Source organism: Lathyrus oleraceus, chromosome 2 (assembly GCF_024323335.1).
Source record: "Lathyrus oleraceus cultivar Zhongwan6 chromosome 2, CAAS_Psat_ZW6_1.0, whole genome shotgun sequence".
In the NCBI taxonomy this organism is placed as follows: Eukaryota; Viridiplantae; Streptophyta; class Magnoliopsida; order Fabales; family Fabaceae; genus Lathyrus; species Lathyrus oleraceus.
Window position 1 is genome coordinate 6,637,490 of NC_066580.1, and position 14,762 is coordinate 6,652,251.

At 32.1% G+C, this 14,762-nt stretch overlaps 2 protein-coding genes across 3 annotated transcripts; one reads left to right on the forward strand and one right to left on the reverse strand.

Annotated features, from left to right (window-relative positions):
- Nucleotides 1–651: 651 nt before the first annotated feature.
- Nucleotides 652–2,602, forward strand: LOC127117565 (ER membrane protein complex subunit 8/9 homolog). Its single transcript, XM_051047625.1, has 5 exons — nucleotides 652–1,019; nucleotides 1,259–1,405; nucleotides 1,491–1,550; nucleotides 2,089–2,255; nucleotides 2,321–2,602. The coding sequence occupies exons 1-5, from the start codon at nucleotides 810–812 to the stop codon at nucleotides 2,349–2,351; spliced, it is 615 nt and encodes a 204-aa protein (XP_050903582.1). The 5' UTR covers nucleotides 652–809; the 3' UTR covers nucleotides 2,352–2,602.
- Nucleotides 2,603–7,278: 4,676 nt separating this feature from the next.
- LOC127117564 (oligopeptide transporter 1) lies at nucleotides 7,279–11,472 on the reverse strand. 2 transcript variants are annotated; one of them, XM_051047623.1, is made up of 6 exons: nucleotides 11,267–11,472; nucleotides 9,978–10,429; nucleotides 9,784–9,881; nucleotides 8,808–9,380; nucleotides 8,437–8,704; nucleotides 7,279–8,351 (listed from the first exon to the last, which is right to left on the reverse strand). In XM_051047623.1, the coding sequence occupies exons 1-6, from the start codon at nucleotides 11,334–11,336 to the stop codon at nucleotides 7,548–7,550; spliced, it is 2,265 nt and encodes a 754-aa protein (XP_050903580.1). In that variant the 5' UTR covers nucleotides 11,337–11,472; the 3' UTR covers nucleotides 7,279–7,547. The 2 variants fall into 2 exon arrangements, with proteins under 2 accessions (XP_050903580.1, XP_050903581.1); XM_051047624.1 differs by having other exon boundaries at nucleotides 9,978–10,426; nucleotides 11,267–11,466.
- Between the last annotated feature and the right edge of the window lie 3,290 nt (nucleotides 11,473–14,762).

Consider the following 14,762-nt stretch of genomic DNA (forward strand, 5'->3'; position numbering starts at 1 on the left):
ACAAATGGTGAATATATAACACTTCATTTATATCGAGACACAATTACATACACTTATTTATCCGATAAAATAAGTAATTAAAATGAATCGAAACACATATCTCCGACTAAACATATTGGTGGTACCCCTTAAACTTTTGTGCATTTGATTCTCTTTCAATGTTGCTCAATTTCTCGAACTCTTGCATCCTTTATATAAAATGGTCCGACCAATCTCGACTTTTATTGTTGAATGAGCCGTTCAAAATGCCGTCCATAATTCAGGAGATGCGTCTCCGAAATTTCTACTGAACTGTAAATAATCAAAGTTTTCTTAAAATATTTCAGAGATGCATATCCAAAATAAAAATTACCTAACATATATGACGTCTCTCAGAATGACCTTACTTGAGTGTGAAAAAAGTACCTCCAAAGATGCATCTCAAAAAATAAGAGGTATTTTTGAAAATTCACGTGATACAGTAGAAATATCTAGTCTGCATTAAGAAACTCCCGTATAAAAATTATGTGGGGGACCAATATAAGATTTGTGGTGTCTCATAAAATTCTCTAGATTTTTCCTCTTATTTATGCCACACTTGTCTTATTGGGCCCATATACAGTGACACAACCCACCAATTAAAAAAATCACGACTCATGCGTGATTTACCTTTGACTTTACAACAATACGACGTCGCTATAACAATTTCACAAGTTAAGAACACCAAAACCAACAACATCGTAGTCCAAACAAACACAACATAAGAAACTCAACAACGTTCGTGTAACTGTGTTGTGTTTTATTTCAGTGAATCCTCACTCATCAGAAACATGGGAAGCACCGATTTGAAGTACGAGGTTACACAGAACGCTTACATCAAACTCGTCCTCCACTCCCTCAAACACCCTACATCCGCCGTCAACGGCGTCTTGATCGGCCGAATCTCCTCTTCCAACGACACCGTCGAGATCACCGATGCCGTCCCTCTTTTCCATTCTCAAATCCCTCTTCTTCCTCAATTGGAGATCTCTCTAATTCTGGTACCTCTCTTTTCTCTCTCCTAGGGTTTATAATTTTTTCCTCATTCAATTCAATTCTAACCCCAAATCGTTATCTGTCAAATAATTCATAAAAACATACACTTTCTTAATTAACATACAAATTAATCAATTGGGTTGATCTTTGATTCTTCTAGGTTTATCAGTTAATTCACTTTTTGTTTATTTTAGATTTTAGATTCTTCACAGTTTTCTGATTACTATTTTTTTGTGTGATGTAGATAGATGAATATTTTTCTGCTAAAGGATTGAACATAGTTGGTTACTTTCACGCCAATGAGAGGTCTGATGAATTTGAACTCGGCGGTGTGGCGAAGAATATTGGTGATCACATCTCTAGATACTTTCCACAAGCTGCTATTCTATTGGTATGTCATGTGATTTTTGGTTGATCTTGGTTTTGAATTGTGTAGTTTTTGTTTTTCATTTTTTTGTTGTTTTTATTATTTGCAGTTAGATAACAAGAAGCTTGAAGGTTTGAAAAAGAGCAAGAGTAGTGGTGCTGTAATGCAGGTTAGTAATGTTATTAGTATTGGAAACCTCATTCATATAGGGCTCTAATTGGTTTTCATATCATAGCTGATTTATGAGTTTTATCTGAGTTTCTCTTGATTATGTTTAGTTATAGTATATGACAGTTAAAATCAATAAACAAAGTTGTTGAGTTATACATGTTGCGAAGCTATCTGTGTTCTCAACATTTGTTTTCATGGTAAATATTAAATTTAGGGTGGATCAGAGTCGAATTTAGGGGTGAATATTATCTGGGATTGTCGAATATCTAGAAATCCTCGAGGACTTGTCCCGTGCAGACCTAAGAACACTTTCTTTCAATTAGAATATGTATCTTTTGGTCCTTTTTGCATTTGACAATGTGTGGGCTATTTATCGTAACGTCTTGCAATCTCAATCCACTATAAGGTTTCATCCGTGCCCTTTGTTTCTTGTTATGAAATTCATTGTGCATCCAGAAAGCATTTTTTACGATATGATGTAGAGACATCTTTTTGTTGGTTGCATTAACATAGCTTCCCTTTTTCTTATGGTTTAGCTTTATGTTAGGGATGCATCTAAGAACTGGAAGTTGGTTCAATCAGACGCAAACACCCGATTCTCTCTCAAAGAGCCATCTGCGAATCTGATCTTGTTGGATTATATTTCGTCTGAGAAATGGCGCGACATTGTAGATTTTGATGATCACCTTGATGACATAAGCAAGTAGGTTCTTCTCCTCTCCTATGTTTTTGTATCTGCGGCTATAATTGACTCGACTGTGTTTTCAGGGATTGGCTAAACCCAGGGCTCTTCAACTGATCTCGGCCCTCGTTGTCTCCATTTGTATCCAATTTACTTTGCAAGTGGATGATGTTTAGGCATATAATGACGCATATGCCGGATATTCATGACAAACAATTAGGGAATAGAGATTTTGACATCAGAAACGTTGTTTATTGAGTTTTTTCGCATCTTTTATGTAGGTATATTGTATTTGACTTTTCTTGCATTGCTTGAGACATTGTTATTTTGAAGAAACAATTTAGTCACGTTACCCTTCTGTAGGTTCATCCAATGGCTTTATGATTGTAATGTGTACTCCTTTAAGATGCAACTTTACAAGGGCAAAAAATGGAATAATTTTTTATTTTAAATGGAGGCAGTTATGAAAAAAATAATCCAAAATATTTTAACTCTTAAGGAGGGATCAAGTTATCTCTAGGAGTATCTCAAAGCAGTGTTATTGCTATTAATAAATTATTATTAAAGTTAAATTTCAATAATTAATAGATTGTTAGTTGTTACTGTCCATTACATTAATGATCAAGCAGAAACAATTTTTAGATAAATTTGATTTTTTTTTTGAGAAGATAAATTTGAAAATTTTAGCTATTTAATCTAATAGTTAAGCTGCGGTGTTTTTCAACATGAATGTCTCCGACCAATCACATAATGAACTTGTTAACACTGTGCCGGTTAGTATTTCATTGAGAACATAGAATTAGAAACAAATCATTTTTTAAATTTATTAAAGATTGTAATAGAAATGTGCTAAGTACAAGGAAATTCATAAGATGATGAATTCGTTTTGATGGATTTAAAAAATGGTGAAAATTATACTATTTGTTGGTTATTATGAGACAAATTAGGTATGAGTTTTAGGAATTTGTTTGCATTCAACTTGTGGATGTTAGTAACAAACTACAAATCTCTAGGTACTCGAATAGTCAAAGCTAAATACTATTCTCACGGAAACATTTTGGGCTAAAAAATTGGGTGTAATTCAAGTTTTACATGAGGAAACATTTGTCCGTCGCATGTTATTTTAAGATAAAAGATACATTGGAACATAAAAATAGGTGGAGATCGGATGAACTTAGAACTAGAACCTCTCCGGGCTGGCGAATTACTGCAGACACAGTGCAATAAGATACTATGATTTCGTGTCTCGAACCAATAGGTATGTTTACTATTATATCTGTTTATAAATGTTTAAAGAAAAAAGTTTAAATTTATGATAAATTTTTTTCTTTGTTACATGTTGTATTGGTTTTTTGTTGTTGATGTTATTAGTTCTATTTGTATCATGACATTTTATAAGAAGTTACATGCTAAAATATGATCGGAGGATAACAAATATGTCATGCGCCTCTCATTTGATTTGAATGATGGTTAAATTGCTATTTTATTTTAATCATCTATAATTTCTGATTATCTTACTGTATTGTGATTCTAATAATAATTTCTCTAAATTAGGAGTAATAATCACAATATTCTTTCATGACATTTCTACAATTCTCCACCTCGTTCATAATTTGAAATATTCAAATTTTGGACGAATATAAAATAATATTTGACAAGTTCAAGCATCGTTTAAACTAGCTATCTAACACAACCTTGATTAGCATATTTGCGAGATTCTAATCGATGTGTATCTTCGTAAGAGAAATATGACATTCCTCTACAACATCCAGTACAAAATGATATCTTGCATCAATATGGTTGATGCGAGTATGATGAACTAGATTCTTAGTCAAATAAATCACACTTTGGCTATCACAACTAAAATCCATATATTCTTGCTTCTAAGGGTGGTTCCGGGTACTTTGTTAGGTTTGTTGATGATCATCTAAGTATGCTTGGATTTATTTTTTAAGCGTAAGAACGAGGTATTTTCAAATGTTGAAAAGCAATGGTGGAGAATATAACAGGTAGAAAGTTGAAAACTATAAGGTCCAAAAATGGTACAGAATATACAGAGAGATCTTTCAGAATTTTTATGATCAATAAGGCATTGTAAGATACTAGACAGTCAGAGACACACCACAACATAATGGAGTCGCGTAAAGACTGAACAATACACTTCTTGAGAAAGCAAGGTGTATGCGCTCTAATTCTAAGTTAGATCAAGAATGACAGGCATAAATAGTTGTTTCATCTTGTTACAAGGTAAATAGATTCCCATATTTTAGTTTAGATGGAGATACGCCTTATAGGGTGTGATTAGGCGAACATATTGATTATGATACACTAAATTTTTTTGGATGCACAACATATTATCACATCAAGGATAACGAACTTGATAATAAAGTCAAGAAAACTATCTTTCTAAGATATGAAAAATGGATCAAAGACTACCCGTCTTTGGAGTTTAGAAGATTCTAAGTTTGTGATTAGTAGGAATTTTACCTTTGATTAAAAATATATGCTGCCTAATGATGGTGATGTTAAAATGTCAAATCAAGTAGTTGACATAAAATCTAAACACCAGCCAAATTTTAGTCATGTTCAGGTGGATCATCCTGGTGTTACTCATAATGAGGAGGACGATGAAATTGATAATGAGGAGGTTCAATAGGAAAATACACATACATTATAACAACAACAACATGAATATTGGATAACACTAGGCCAAAGAGGAATTATAAACTAGTTTAGAAGTTTGGGTCCGACAAACCTCTGAGGCATTATGAGCATGTAAACTTGGTGGAATATGCATTCTGAGTTGAAGATGATGAGCCACTCACCTTCAAGCAAGCTATCAAAGACAAAAATAAAGAGATTTTGTTGATTGCTATGGAAGAAGAAATTCAATCTCTTCATAAGAACAAGACATGAGAGGTGACCCCATCGCTCATGGGAAGCTATTGGTTGTAAGTGAGTGTACATAAGAAAATAGGATTCTAACAAGTCTCATAGTGTAAGGCATAAGGCTAGACTAATGGTTAATAGATTTTTACAAAAATAAGGGGTTGATTAGAATGAGATATTTTTTTAGTAGTAAAACATACTTCTATTCGGGTGCTATTAAGTCTTGTTGCTCATGATGATCTTGAATTAGAACAACTTGATGTGAAGACAATCTTGTTACACGGTAAAGAGCGCCAGTTATGTCGCTTGAGAAAATTATTTTATGGATTGAAGCAATATCCTCGTTACTGGTACAAACGATTTGACTTATTTATGTTAAAGTTTCTCTAGAAGCAATTATGATTATTGTGTATTCATTCGTAAGCTTCGTGGAGGTGATTATATTTATCTTCTATTCTATGTGGATGACATGCTCATTGCTTCAAAGAGCAATGTGGAGATAGATAGGTTAAAAACTCATCATAGTGAGGAGTTTGAGACTAAAGACTTAAAAGTTGCTAATAAAATATTGGGATAGAGATCAGAAAAGAAAGATTAAACCAAAAATTATTCTTGAGTAAAAAATGCTACATTGAATAGGTAATTAAAAGGGTTGAAATGAAAGATGCTAAATTTGTGGTGCCTCCACACTTTAAGCTCTCTAGTAAACAATCTCCCATTATAGTGGAAGATAAGGCATACATGAAATATGTTCCTTATGCTACTGCAGTTGAAAATTTAATGTACGGCATGGTGTGTACACGTCCATATATTTCACAAGTGGTTAGTCTTGTTAGTATACTCATGGAAAATCCGAGAAAGGAACATTGGGAAGCAATAAAATGAGTTTTAAGGTACTTAAAGGATACTGTTGGCACCTGGTTGTGCTTTGGTGAGATTCATGTCAGTTGAATAGTTTTGTTGATTTTGATCATGCTAGAGGTCTAGATAGATGACGATCTACTACTGATTATGTATTTAAAATACATGGTGTTCTAGTTAGTTGGAGATCAATGTTACAAGTTACAATGACATTATCTACTATAAAGGTCGATTACATGGTCGTAATAAAGGAGTGAAGGAAGCATTGTGGTTGTGGGGTCTTCTAGAAAATTTGGGGATTAAGCAAGAATATGTGGATCTGAATTGTGATAGCCAAATTGAGGTTCATTTAGGTAAGAATCGGGTTCCTCATGCTCGCACCAAACATATCGATGTAAGATATCATTTTGTACGGGTATTGTAGAGAAATGTCATATTTTTCTTACAAAGGTACACACTGATGAGAATGCTACATATATGTTAACCAAGGTTGTGTCAGGTAATAAGTTCCAACACTGATTGAACTTGCTAAATATTATTTTGTATTCGTCTAAAATTTGAATATTTCAAATTGTGAATGAGGTGGAGAACCGTAGAAATATCAGAAAATAATATTGTGATTGTTACTCCTAATTTAGAGGAGTTGTTACTAAAATCACAATGAAGGTAAGGTACAAATAAATTGTAGGTGATTAAAATAGAATAATAATTAACCACATTCAAATGAAAGGTCTATGACATATTCGTTATACTCCATTTATATTTTAATATGTAACTTCTTATAAATTTGTTTAATATATAAACAAAAGTAATAACATCACCATAAAAAATAATACAAAGTGTAACAAAATAAATTTGTTATCATAAGTTTAATCTTTCTTATTTAAAAATTTATATTTCTTCACACAATTTATTGTTCAGACTATATTGTTTTTTGTTCAACTTTAATAAGATTTGTATCATATTATTATTAGAAGTCAAATTTCTACTATAAGTCTATGGAAGATGAGATTAATGACTAAATAAAATTTGTATTTCCAATTGCAGTGTTAAAATGTAACGCAGACACATCATTTAGCAATCGGAAGGTGGAAATTGGAATGTGTTTGAGAGGTCATATGGTTGAGTATTAACTCTTGCCCTTTTTAGCTTTTATAACTTGGTAGCATACTTGTCATAAAATTGTTACATTGCCTAAGTAGAAGCCCTTAGAAATAATGAGAATTGTCATTGAATGCATCCACACTTCAACAACCATTGTGCTTGTGGCTATTGTGAATTCAATGGACAGAAGTAAAGAAATGGTTTGTTGAAACAATTTTGCAATCTGTACACCATGTTGACCTTTTCTAATGTATTTATACAACTTAGAAAAAATAGAAATTACAAATCACAAACCATGTTAACTACAACGTTGTCTAATAGTGGTTATGAAATTGAACAAAGTGCTATCAAGTAACTGCAATAGCAGCACTTTGAACAATCAATTATTTTCCACGATTAACAACACTGGTTAATTATTCTTGAGACCAATGATGATAAGACAGAATGCAACAATGGAGTTTAAAAGGTAGGACATCCCTCGGTTATCACACCAGGAGCTGTAGGACAAGTAGCCAAGGGGCAGTGATCATCTCCAGGACGACCCCACCAATCTGGACCGCTGATATCGTAACCTTGAAGCGCAAAATAGAGTAACACACCCATGAAAGCAATACCAGCGTCCAAAGCAGCTGAGAGAATGTAAGTGTGTCTAGCCCACCATGTCTTGTACTTTCTGTAAATATAGAAATTGAAGAAAATTCCAACAACTCCAAAAGAAAGATAGTTCACGGCTCTAGCTGGTGGTATATTCGAGCCACCTGAAAAGATAAGTGGCAGGTTGATGAGTTCAATCCACTTGTGGTTCGGGTATTTGCGAGCTAGGAACCAAACTGGAACAGGCGCAAGTAGACCGATGAGGAAAAACCAGTTCATTCCAGGGTAAATTCCTTCCTTGGTGAACATTTTCTGTGGTCCTATTACTCCCCATATGATCGAAGCATTGTAAAACACATCATCGCCGGGACAAGTCCAAGGACTACCTTCTGGCAACAAATCTACGTTACATATGTTTGGAATACTTGTTAGAAGCCACCATGCTGTGGCGAAGTTTGCAACTGTACCAACCACAGTTCCTACCAACTGTCCTATGAACATAGATCTCGGAGGAATTTTCATGTAGTGGCCTAATTTGAAGTCACCAATAAAAGTAAGCGCCTGCGACATGCTGATGTATCCGTAAGTCTTGAAGACGACATTAGCAAGAGGCTTCCCGGGGTAAATGAACCCAATGATCAACTCTGTGATCACATTTAACCCAGGTTGCTGCATAAAAAGTAGCAACATGTTTTAGCTTTTTTTTTTAGGGCCCCTTACAAAGAAACCGGAGGATTAAAAAAGAAAAATTTACCTGGTTTGTTGTTGCTTGAATGACACCAATTGGCAAAGTGAAAACCAATGCAATTACTAAGGAAAGTAAGAATCCCCACCATGGAAGTTGGAGCTGCTTGCCAAAGCCTTCACAACATACCAAGGACAGAATAATCATAAGGCCTAGAATTGTCATGAACCACCACTCAGGGACTTGTGCATAGTTTTTCTTCATGATTCTTGTATGCACGTCTCCAGCTTGTTGTTTTAGTGAAGCTGTTGTCTTCCTCCACATATGAAGAATCTCTCTTTCAAATTCACAGTCACCAGAATATATATAGTTAGATGGTTAATTATAAAAATTGCATCAATAATACGTAATCGAAGAATGTGGAATATAAGGAAACATACTTTCCGTGGAAGAGGAAAACGTGAGAAACGGTGGCAGTGAGAATTGCAAAACTCAATCCATAGTCAAATGCAAATATGATACTAAGATAGAGTTTGCTGTAATTGTTATAACCATCCAAATCAAGGTCAAAGGTTTTTGGATTAAGAACCCTGCTTACATTATATACTGCACCAGTAGAATCAAATGTGTGAGAACTAATCAGGGGAAATTTTTTGGCTTCATAAAAATTGTTCCAATAGGAAACGGGAATCACAATATAGAGATATATGAAAAATCCAGCAAGCTGATTGATGATGGCAAAACCAGGAACAGGCAAAGGATTTCCTGTGAAACTAGCAACAACATTCCAATCAAAGGTAAATGAACCAATGCCGAGACCACTCATTCCTGAACCAATCTGCTGAGCAAAGACAGATTTCTTCCATATCAAGCAAGCAATAGAGATGCATGTTAATGATTGGAAAAAGTAGCCTGGAATAGTGTAATAAGTAAAGCTAGCAACAAAGATCAGGAGAAAGAATTGCAGCCTTGTGCTTCCTCCTTTAGGCCTAATTTCTTTTTCATGAAATGCTCTGTGTCATTCAAGATTCATTGACCATTGAGAAAAAACGAAAAATCAACATCATAATTCTAAACAATAAATATATGAAGCACATTCAAATACTACACACAGACACATTAAAACTGCTAATAACATTGAATATAATCACATACACACTTACAAAAAGTGTAGATTTTAAATATGATCTCTAATAAATAACCATGACTAAATATGATACATAGTTGTTTTAAATATACAACATTCATGAACAATAAACATTCCACAAAAATGTGTTACTACCGCTGTTCTAAAGTAAATCAAAGCACGGTCTTATATTTAAGGACAGAGTAGTGGTTAGTTAGCTTTAAATATTTCAAATTAACATGAAAGAATTTGCACACACAAAGAGAATGATAGAAAAAATAAAGAAATACCTGAATAGAGACACCTGGACAAGATTTGAAGGCCACCACATGTAGGGAGAGTCCACAAGGAACCTTCTGAAAATACCAGCCCATCCATAACCAAGCATCTAAAAAATTCATGAACAAAAAAAATCATTACTTTGGATGATTATTATATTAATTGGAAAAAACGTTTTAATATTTAACAAAATAAAAACTTTCACCTGAGTTGTCAATGCTAGCAAAAGTGCAGCAATTGGATTGATACTTCTGTGGTAAAAAGCCTTAACAATGGCGATAATGTTAATGGCATAAGGACTAGATCCACAAGAAGCAAGGATGGTAATGAGGGCATGTTCCTTCAAATTGAATGGTCCAGGATTCAATGTGAAAGACCAATTGATGAAGGGAAATTTATATACTGTGGTAGGAAGTGATGCAGCCATTAGTTTTCCAATTGGGAGAGAAACAATCTGTGCTGCCACAGTAGAGACATATAGAGGGTTGTTTCTGTACCCAAAAAATTGGTTTACAAAGGAAAGGACAATGCAACATCCCAAACCAATAACCCATGTCCTAAATGTAAGTACTGGTTGTGAAGGGTCGTCTGCTATTGACACTGTTAGTCTCACCTGTTCTATAGGTGAATCATTCACTTCTGTCTCATCATCATCATCTGCATCAAACAATCTCTAGCTTTAGTTTCAAACACACATAACAATGTCAAGTTAACAATAAACATCAACCATAACACTGACACTGACTCGCGTAATAATTTGAATATAAACATTAAAACATAACAATGACAAGTTAACAAACATCAACAGAGACACATATACTCTTTTAATCTGAAATATTTATTGTCAAAGAAATCTACACAACCTAGCTAATCTGGGAACGAATCACAATAAGCCACCATGGATTTGACAAAAGCTCAATTTCAGGTCGAACTTGTATGACATCAAAATTGCAACCACATAGGATTCATATTTTGGTTCACATTGAGGTCGAACGAGTCACAATAAGCCACCATGGTTTTGACAAAAACTCAATTTGAAGCTTCTACAAAAATCATGGTGGCTTAGTGATTTTGTCAAACTCAAGGCTCGACCAAACATCTAATCAGAGAATCAAAACAATCCAACACAGTTTTAACAAATTCTAGGAAAATCACTATGAGAGTGATTTTTGTCAAATCCAATTTTGACAAAAACTACCATTTAAAACTTTTATAAAAATCACTCTGGCACAGTACTTTTGTCAAAATCATTTTTCATTCAAACATCTTATCAAACACCTTAATGTCTACAATATCACACCATGAAAATGAAAGTTTCTTCACATAACAAACCTATAACATATTAGAATAAAATTACTCCTTCAAAAACAACAATATGAAAGCCATATCAATCAAGAACAATGAGACAATGCACGAACATAAACATAAACGTAAACATGAACATGAACATGAACATGAAAATGATGACTAGTATATATACAAGAAAAAGTTAACCTTTGATTGAAAGTTTGGATTCATGGTCCTTAGTATGAACAGGAAATGTATCTCCATCGACCCCTGCCATTGCAGAGACAGGAATCTTTGAAGAAATTGAAGCCAAATTTGTTGTCACACGAGAATCTCTCTGCAATTATTCAACCTTTATATAGGGATAACGTTTTTCATACAAAAGACAACTGTTATTTTTATTACAATTTATAACAGTTATTAATATGGTCACAATTACACATTTCATTATATAAACCGTTTTATGGTAATTATTCATTTTTTTAAACTAATTAAGATTGAATGTGACTCAAAATCACGGCAATGTGACAAGTAACAGATAACTATGGCGATTTTTATGGTAACAATTTCTAGTATAGAAAAAGTTGATTAGCTGTTATAATGTATTATTTTCATTTTAGGATTTTTTTTAATTTTTTTTACTTTAAAAAGGTATATATGTATGAAAGTTTTATGACATAACTTTTGTGTATTTAATATTTTGATTTTAAAAGATTTGTTTAGGTGAACACAATATTATTTGGGAATTTTTTAATATATGGTTTTTTATTTGATTTTGATTAATTAATTAAAATTTAAAATATTTAAAAATATTTAGAAAATTTCTTTATTTTAACTAATTGTAACTTTTTAAATTTGTTAATAATTAAAAAGTATTGAATACGATGTATCTAGTTTATATATAAACCAAATACATAAGTTATTTAAAATATCAGAAAAATATAAAATTTTGTTTATAATATAATTAGTTTTTTCATTTGTATCCTCATGTTTTTTAATTGGATGATGATTATTATCATTTTAAATAATTTTAATATATTTTTTATTTTAATTTTAATATAAAATTATCATTTTTATATTCAATTGCATCATTATTTTATTAATACTATTTGTATATTAATTTAAGTTTAATATCTCTAATTTGGTATTTATAATAATAATAATAATAATAATAATAAATACCTTAATGAAAATTAGGAATGTTTTAATAAAATAATATTCTTTTTATTATATTCATACAATTTTTATTTATAAATAGTTATTTTACAATTTTATTTAAGAAAATTCAAACTAGTTTTTAGGAATTAAACTAGTAACATTGAAAATTTTATTTAAGAAATTCAAACTAGTTTTTAGAAATTACGCTAGTAACATTGAACTACGACCACAAGTACAAATATTGCACAAATTCAAAAGCAAAACTATAGTTAAAAAATAATAATAATTGTTTTCATCACTCTTCTAGAAAGATGATTCTTATATGAAAGAAGGATGATTCTTACATGAACACAAACATAAATTATTTAGGCGCACACAAAAATTACAATGACTATTTATTTATGTGTTTAAATAAATTTATTTTGAGCATTTGAATGAGATAATAAGTGATCTCTTCTACTTTACCAAAGGTTGAACATAATATTTTAAATTTTTTTGAAAGAAAATTTTGTCGTTCATATAATCTTCAATTTGAAAAATTAGTATTTATAATTGCGCCCATAGATACTCAATTTCTATAGTAGAAAATTTTAATTTGTGATTGTGTTTTTATGGAAACTAAATATGCCACACATCTCAAAAGTTTTAATATAAAATATAAATAATTTATATAGATATAATTCTGTAAAAAAAGTTAATATAAATTAATTTATATAAATATAATTTCATAAAAATAAATTAAATAACAAATTTTAATATAAAAATCACAATCATACTAAAAAGTATATATAAATTCTAATTTTACATTAGAATCAATTTTAGACGAAATAATTATAAAAAAAACAATAATTCAAAATAATTTTATACTTAAAGCTTTAAACATAAATTCAAGCATAGATTAAGTTATCATAGCAAATAACATCTAAGTTGTGGTTAGTTTTATTAATTTTAAATAAATTATGAACATGTTTAGGGCTCCAACCACGATCTCCTTCACACAAATGGTGATCGACGAATAGCTCTTTTTTGACGTCGAAGAAAGAAGGGATGGGAGAATTTAGCCACGATGACATAAATGGGGGAGGGGGAGAATGAACTAAGGTTAGGGTCAGACGTCAGAAACTGTTTCGATCGGAAGCTCAAGGACATGACAGGTTTACGGTTTTTGCACGACAGAGAGGAAGTAGGAGCGAGAGTTTCATAGGCAATGGACATAATTGCAGAAATATCAGGTATGCGACAAATCTGTTACTCGGGCAACAATGACTTCTTTCTATTTTTCCAATTTTCATGATAATCTTCAGTATGTGGAATTACGAAAGGAATTAGAGGTAAGTGGAATGTTATCCAATGTTTTTGTTTCTCGAAATAGAAATACAAGGGGTCAATTGTTTGGTTTTGCTCGGTTAAAGTAAGAGATGTGAAAAAATTGAGCAAAACTTTAAACAACGTTTATTTTGGAGATTATCGATTGTTTGCGAATGTGCTTCGTTATGATAGGTTTGAGAAGTTTGATAGGAGAAACTTGAGGAATGGGAAGGGAGAAAAAGTGTTGAGACACAAGAACAAAAAATATTCGAGGGAGAATGGGATAAGGGAGGTCGAGTGTGGGATTAGTAGGAAGAAAAAGTTGGGGAGGGTGAAGGAGGAAGCCGTTACGAAGGAAGTGGAAAATGAAAAACTCATAGTAGTGATTGATGAGGGGTGGTAAGTAAGGTGTTAAAGAAGAGGAAGGAGGACCCATTTTTTAGTACTAAGGGGAATAATAAGAATGTATAAATGGTCGAAGATGGGAAGAGAGAGGTGGTTCCGACTAATAATACTAATAATTTAATTACGATGAAAATAACATATATACTACTACTATTACAAAAGTTAACTTTTTGATAAATTAAATAACTAATTTATATAATCTTCACTGAATAATAATTCATGTATGTCATTTTGTAAAAATCAATTATATCAATTTTTTAATAAATTTAAAAATTAAATATTTTATTTATAATATGACCAAAATAGTAGTAATTTTTAAATTGTCAATACTTTTTAGTTATCGAAATGTCTAATTCTTTAAAACACTCCATTTTTATGGAAGTGAAAGAATAAACCAAACCAATTGTTTCGTGTCAGTCATATTTCGCTTGATCTGACACCATGAGACGGAGCAACCCATATTTGAGAGTATCAATCAGATAATTGATAGATTTTTAGAATATTCTTCTGATCACTGGACTATCATATATCCACTTGCAGGAGATATGTGCCTCAAGCACATCCAACGGTCCTATGGATTCCACGTCTAAAAGATACGAGACAGTTATTCTTCTCCCTTATATATATGGAACGTCGCATTTCCAGGTAACAAGTTTCAAACACAATTTAAATACTTTTACTCATTCACATACTTACTTGAGCATTGGAGTGCTAACCTTGCAAACACACCCCGCTTTGTCATATCTGAAGCTCTCCTCCGCGCAACTTCCACAACTTTTCATATTTTTGGTTCATGAAAGGAACAGTGGTGTCGTCTGTGGGAATCAACTTC

Coding starts and splice junctions, on each gene's coding strand:
- LOC127117564 (XM_051047623.1), bottom strand. CDS start 11,336: ATGGCAGGGGTCGATGGAGATACATTTCCTGTTCATACTAAGGACCAT. Junction 9,882..9,977: donor TGCTAGCATTGACAACTCAG/GTGAAAGTTTTT, acceptor TGAATTTTTTAG/ATGCTTGGTTATGGATGGGC. Junction 8,352..8,436: donor TTCAAGCAACAACAAACCAG/GTAAATTTTTCT, acceptor CTTTTTATGCAG/CAACCTGGGTTAAATGTGAT.
- LOC127117565 (XM_051047625.1), top strand. CDS start 810: ATGGGAAGCACCGATTTGAAGTACGAGGTTACACAGAACGCTTACATC. Junction 1,406..1,490: donor CACAAGCTGCTATTCTATTG/GTATGTCATGTG, acceptor TATTATTTGCAG/TTAGATAACAAGAAGCTTGA. Junction 1,551..2,088: donor GTAGTGGTGCTGTAATGCAG/GTTAGTAATGTT, acceptor CTTATGGTTTAG/CTTTATGTTAGGGATGCATC.